General features: G+C 37.7%; 1 protein-coding gene across 1 annotated transcript; it reads left to right on the top strand.

Annotated features, from left to right (window-relative positions):
• Positions 1 to 752: 752 nt before the first annotated feature.
• LOC103807841 (chromosome unknown open reading frame, human C7orf57) lies at positions 753 to 5,974 on the top strand. The gene is given in 3 exon segments (XM_009080591.1): positions 753 to 923; positions 4,740 to 4,838; positions 5,885 to 5,974. Coding segments are annotated over 3 exon segments (360 nt in total).
• Positions 5,975 to 7,124: the final 1,150 nt, after the last annotated feature.

Genomic DNA, 7,124 nt, shown 5'->3' with positions numbered 1-7,124 from the left:
GGCCCTGACGCCGGGGAGAGCCGACGCTTTGGGCTGTTGTTCCTTGAGACTGAGTTTGGACACAGCCAAAGCGTGTGTGTGCCAGGAGCTACTCGGCGGGCATCTGCCTGGAAGTGGTGCCCTCACACCGACCGAACGGCACCAGCTGCGCCTGAAGTCGCTCCGGTAAGCGCCCGTCCACCTTCTACAGCACAGTGCCTTGGACTGGCTTTTTCTTATTTGCCTGCTGCCCAATTTCCCGTTATCTAGGATTTATTTATATTTTATTTGGCTCACTAGAGATTGAGAAAGTAATCTGTGGACAGGTAGGGTATTCGGTTTGGTTGTTCTACAAATGGAGACCTGCAAACAGACAGCTCTTTTTGCCTTTGTTAATGCGAGAGAAGGAATGGAAACCAAAGGCTACAGTGTTTCCTGCTGTTTCCTGTGACACTCACTGCTTTTGATGTCCTTGGAAATAGTTATCTGCATAAAGGGGCATGATCCCCTGTATGCGAATACTTTATGTGAAAACTTGAATGTTGTTTCAAAACTGAAACAAGTGTTCTCTTATTGCATCTGATCCTCTAGAAACTGTGTGTGCTATATCCTCCAGAACAAGCCAGCCTGGTCTTTTGTCTCCAAGCCAAAATGCAGCACCTTATTCATGTTCCAGGTGGGCTCAATTTGTTAGTTGCCTGAAAAAGGGATGGTAGAAGTTAACTTTTACCAAAAGTATTTTCTTTTCCATCATTGCAGGGCGGTAATACCCCATGCCACTGAAATGACCAGAGAGGAGCCCATTTCCTCCAACATCCCAGATTCAGAGTCTCAGTGACCTTGCAAAAGATTCCAGTGAAGTGCCACCGTCTGGATGCCATAAGAAGTGGATCAAAGAGACCGATTCAGCTTATGTGAGGCTGGCAAAGCAAGGAGCCAAAGTAGTGAGCATCTCTCTTGCTTGTTTGGTTTTCCTTTGTTTTCTTTGGTTTTACTTAATTGTGGTGGTATAAAGTGTTTGTAGGTGTTACAGAAGGATCCTCTGGTGTTCTGAAATTAACCTGTGGCAAAGATGAGCAAATGAAAATGTAAGAGGTCACCTTGTCAAGGCATCCTTGCAGTCTATTGTGTATGAGTACTCTTTAGCAAAACATGTGGTCTTGTCCTGTGTCTGAACTAAGTAGATGATGATGGTCTAGCTGCATTTGAGTGAGGTCTCTACAATTTATGCTTGGGCTATTTAACTAGCTGTCTGGTGAAAATAATTTCACAAAAAAAATCATCAGAAAACTTGGTAGAGGTTTATAAAATTATGTTTGTGATGACTTTTTGCAATTACACTGTAGCAGTGTCATTACAGCTGTACATATTCTGTTCTTGTACCATAGTGATGTGTGGGTTTGTTATTTCCTTTACTGAAGAAGGAAGCTTGAGGAACTTGAGAAGATGACTTGCACACATGCTTACAGCAGGGCAGCAAATTCAGAAATCTGAATTGACCAAGTAGTAGAAACATGTCAAAGCATTTAGAGCAAGACAAACAAGCTACAAGTGGAATGCAATGCTGCAAGATTCTGACTGTCTTGTTTATCAAGGGAGACAAATGCTCCTTACTGAAGAAAGCAAGTATTTTTTCCTGACAAAACAGCAACCTGAAAACAATGGTAATGCTTTTGCAACCAGATAAGAAGTAAGAAAAGTAGTGGCTTTTTCCTTTTTCTCTCCTGACCTACTAAAGCACTACACTCCTGCAGTAATGAGGTTCCCTTCAGCAGCATATGCTGCACCTGACTGGTTCTCACACTGCAACTGATCCCCCAGCAACTGATGAGCCATGGTAAGCCTGTTGAGACCCCACATAACATCTTCATCCAATAACATTTCAAAATACTTCTGTACTGAAGTGCAAGATTTGTATCCCTTGTACAAACAAGTGTCAGTTGTTCGTCATATATCAGCCAGGCAAAATATGTATCACATTTCATGTTTCTGAGACTAATACATGTGTATGTATAATAAACATAGGTAGTAATTTTTAGAGTATGTTGTTGCCATCTCTTCACAAGAGGAGAAAACACTTTAAACCAAGAACATGTAAAAAATGCCCTACATAGTTTGTTTTATCTGGGAAAACTGATGGCTGCTAAATAAGGGCTTGACAAAGGGAAAATGTCCTCTCAGCTGTAACCATTGGTGTGTAGTGGCACAAGGGTCTGCTTTTTATGTTGAATTTGCCCGGCAAAGTAACAAACAGCACCTGACAGGATTGGAGGTATCCTCCAAAGTGCAATCTGTTCCCTTGCTACTTTTGTCATTCATTAGTTAACTTCAGCAGTAGGGAATGTTTCAATCCCTGCAGTTTATGCTAGCCTGTCTCTTTTAATGCCAAGAAAGACAACATTTAAAACAATACACAAGACTTGCTTGCAGCCTTCAAGACTCTTCTCATTGCCTTTCCTTTCACTTTTTTTCCCTTGACTTTAGTTTTGACAGTTTGGTCCTTTGTCTCTAGTTTAAATCTCCCTAGGATTCCCCTCCTCCCCTGCCCTTTTAAGTAGCTCTTTAATTAGTAGACTTCCTTTCCTAGTGCTTCTCTTCAATGCTAAGAAGAAAGTCTTATCTCTTGTCTTCTGCTATTTGAATATCCTGACTATCAAATTGAGTTGTGTTTCTGTGTTGCCCTGTGTGCCATCCTGCCTTCAATATGTGACAAGTCACCTGAGGTTGTTTTTGTCAGTTGAAACTGTAGGTAACTGTGTCCTGGATCTGAAACTTCTATTGCGTGTCAGGTCTGAAATTGTCCAGTCTAATGATAGACAGAATACAGTGTGATTGTTTTTGCATAATAGGATAGCATTTTTGAAACGTAGAGCAGAAATAGGCTGCTTCAGCAGATAATAATGTTGACGGACTAAGAAAGCAGTTCTAAGCAGCTAACATGTTTTTTAACCTCCAGATTGGACAAAAGATGTCACTGCATGCTCTTGCTAGTATCATCCCTTCTTCTTTGACAAATATCCTAGTTTTTCATATCTTTAAGACTCAACACATCATCCAGGCTGAAATCTAATAGCCCATCCACTTACTTGTTAGCAGATTCTGAAACTTTTCTTATGGTGAAACTCTGACTCCACTGAAATCTGTAGAGGTTTCAGCACTGACTTTACACATGCATTTGCATTGATGTCCTGGTTTACAGTCAGTGCAACTGTCTGTCCTAGGCTTTGCTTTCTTCCAGAAAATAAGAAAACTTACACTCTGAGCATTCAGATCTGCTTTTATTTTTTTTTAAGTGGCCTCGTAGTTAGTTCATTGATTAAATGTATTCAAATGCCAGTATACTTTTCTTTACTCTTTCCATACTAAATGTGCACAGGCTCCTTGAGAAGTCTACACTGTGTTTACATTTTGGAATCTTCTCCTTATGGGTGTTCTCATGAGTGTTTTGTAGTATCTGCAATCCTAGTGCAACTGCTGCTGCTGCACTAAATTTTTGCACTTCATAATTTCTTTTCTCTGTTAACTGCATTGCAGTAGGTATGTCCACATAGGTGGAAAATATTTTTATCCTTAATGCACTTTTAAATTTACAGAGCAATACATTTTGCTTCCAGTTACCCTGTCCTGATTGTTTTCTAAATAACCTGCAAGTTACATGTCTTACCCTGTGGGGTACTCTCCTGTGTTGCATGTTTAAAAGAGAACTTGTTCAAATAACATGTAGGTTCTAGTTAAAATGATGCATTAGTATAACACAGGAACTTTGTTAGTAAGCTTTGAAAACTTTCTGCTATCTTCAGGACTTTCCCTTCCTTCCCCTGCTTTCTTCATGCAATGAAGGAAGCTGTAAATAGTCCTTAAAGATATTTTGGCTTTTAATTTTAATCTTAAAATGTCTTAGTAGCTATTAATGAAGAATATTGGGGAGTTGTTGAGGATATTTAATTTCATGCTTTTATTTGAGAGGGGAAGTAAGTTTACCCTTTAGCAGTTGTTGATTTTGATCCAAGTTATAATAAACAGTTTTCCTTTGTGTTGCAAATATTTCTTCATTACTTTTTGGTTTTCCCACTTTCAGTTCTAAAGTGTATGACATCATTTCACTGGCTTTGCAGGTGTTATCCTATCTTACTTTCAGTCAACACTGAGTTTTTTTACCTGTAGTTGGCAAGCGAAAGCTGATAAAAGTAAAAGATACTTTTCTGTTGTAAGCTTCCCCCCAATATAACTGTATTGTTAGAATTTCAAAACTCTAATTAACGTACCACAAGGGTTCTCGTGTTAGATGGGATGTTTTATGCCTTTTATTAAAAACAAAACCCAACCAAACCAAAAAAAGTAGTAGTAATTAAACCAGAAATTAATTTATGGTCCCCCTGACTCTAGTAAGTCTGAGCTGTTTTCATACACTGCACACAGAAAAATGGACCAAGATGAGAAATTGCATTGGGTAAGTTAGAATTTGAAGCTTAATTTTGAGTAAAAGTGTACTGAGGGAAAGGCTTGTGTTGAGAACATTGTGGGGAGAATGAACAGCTTGTCTCACCTAGAATTACTAATTAAGGCGCTGCTTTATTTTTTTTTTTCTATTCTTCTGTAGTCCTCTACTATTATGTAAATAATATAGATAAGATAGTGATATTTGGAGACATTTTGGGCCTTTAATATCACACTCACTTTTGAAGGCTATACTGTAATATAATCTTCTTGGTTACTTTTTTCATAATCCCTTTTGTTAAGCTAAAATTTCTCTAACATAGATAAAGCTCCCAGCTCTAAACCTTAAATATCCAAGCAGAATGCTGAATCTGTCTACAAACAAGGAATTTAGTGGGACAAACAAGCTTTCCTTCCCACCTGTGTAAGTAGCATACTTGTGAAATTCATTGAACACCTAAGCCTGCGACATTTTGTTCATGCAAGTAATATTACTCCTTGTGAAATTGGAGAGATTAGTGAATATGTGTGCAGACTTTGTGGATCCTTACTGCTACTAAAATTGCTATCATGTGTGATACTCAAATAATTTTAAAAGCAACCAAAATAGTAGTACTTTAACTCATACAGGAAAGTTACTCAATATAACTTTGTGTTGCAAAACTAAGCATACAGTTGCATGTCTTCATGCAGCACACTGTTGTGGTATTCTAAATTGTTTTTTTTTCTCAGTACCAGTGAACAGATGCAAATGATAAGGTACATGGTTAGTTCTGTAAGTGTGGATTACAATGACAGATGCAGGACTGACAGTTTAAGAAAGGACAGAAACTGCAGCCTAGATAAGGTCAGGCACAGCAAAGATACTGTAATGAACACCTGGAAGTGATGTTTTAAGCAAATTATTATATCATGCATGAGATGATGTACTCACATCAGCAGCTGTGTGCACAGCCAAATAGTTTCTGCATACTTGGAGAAATCTATTGCTCAGTCATCAGTAATGCCAGTATGTTTTAGAAATGTGTTAATGATGCAAATTAAGTGATTAAACAGTGTAATGAATTTAAGAACAAATCTGTGACAAAATTTCACCTTTGTGCAGCACAGAATGAGTATTGTCAGCCTTTTTTACTTACATATTCTTTGTGGAATTTCCCTTTTGCACATTTTCATCTCTAAGACCAGAACTGTATAAGTATTATACATGTAAAATTCCAGTAAAATGCATGGCTCTTCTCATGTAAATTTACATAAGACCTAAATCAGTCATAGCTGTGTACTTTTTTTTTTGTTGGTTGATTTTGGTTTTTTTTTTTTTCTTAGATGTTTACATGTAGAATATATATTTTTGTTGTTTAGAAGTAAATTATAAGGCCTTTTTGTGTGCAAAATACAATTTTTCCACCTAATCCCCATTTTTGTTTATTTATGCTTTTGTTTTCCTTTAATATATTTGGATTTTTAGGCCTGCTCAGAGAAAAAAAATGAAGCAGTAAACTTTATCAAATGAATTAGCAATGGTTATGGGACTGACTGGTTTCAGCAGTGTACTTGATAGAAAAAAGAATTCAAGAAGCTTCAGAAAACAATGAGCAGTCTAAGGGTAACATTATTGAAAGCTGTTTCCTATAAAATTAGTTGGGCTTCCGAGGTAACAGCAGAGGGCAGCCTGAATAGTTTGTGTGGCTCTGAATACGGTGAGACACGTTCAGATCACATACTACTGAATTACTGTGCTTAGCTTACAATACTCTGTGACCAGCTAAAGAAAAGGGTGCTCCTGTTTGTGGTCAGCGAAGGCAGGTGCTTTCATGGACTTTTTTCATGCCTACAATTGCAGTATGCTCTGTTCTGATCCAGGGGCTTCTGTGTTCTGATCCAGGGGCTTCTATGTGATGTGTTTCTGTAAAATGCTGCAAAGACACAGCCATCCTGCCTAAATTTAAGCAGACTGTAAAGTATTTGTTGCCTGTCTGTTATAAATATTCTTTGGCCCCTAATGTTTTGCTGAAAACATCTGTCACAGGTGTCATTGATACTCATGTTTAAGAAATAAATCCCTGTTCATAAAAATGTCAAAATAAATATATGCACATTGTTGAAGACAGTGGAATTGCAACAGTTGAAGAGGAGAAAAGTTATTCAATGTTCACCTATGATTTCAAACCTTACTTTGTCATGCACAGTGGTAATGAGCTATGAAAGACATCACTTGAAAACACTTAGATATCAAGGTTAAAGGGCAGGAAATTTCCCCTTCTGTCAAAAACCTTTTGCTTTGGCTTTTTACGCTGGCTTTGTAACCATAGTGACTATATCAGTTTTCTATAGTAATCTTTTGAAATGCTATTGAGCATACACACTGCATGCTCCAGAATTGCTTTTTAAAATTTGTATCAGGAATTCCTTGTGTATACACTGGGAATTGTCATTGACCTTGATACACTAATGTGTGGAAGTCTTAGAGGTCAAGTATCTTAATTTCTCTGACACTTTAGCTCTTTCTGAATTCATCTTTGTGTCTTCCATTAATGTAGCTACAGTAATTTTTAATTTTTATTTGTGGTATGCAGAACCTCTTCCTCTAGGTGAGTATCAGAAGAAAATAAGCAATCAGAGAACTAGAAGTTCTGTGGTTTTGTTCAGAAGAAAAACTGCTATAAAACAAAGTGATGAAGCCAGATCTCAGTCTGGAAGGAATATGC

Source organism: Acanthisitta chloris, unplaced genomic scaffold (genome assembly GCF_000695815.1).
Source record: "Acanthisitta chloris isolate BGI_N310 unplaced genomic scaffold, ASM69581v1 scaffold6158, whole genome shotgun sequence".
NCBI lineage: Eukaryota > Metazoa > Chordata > Aves > Passeriformes > Acanthisittidae > Acanthisitta > Acanthisitta chloris.
This window is presented reverse-complemented; position numbering and strand designations above follow the sequence as displayed.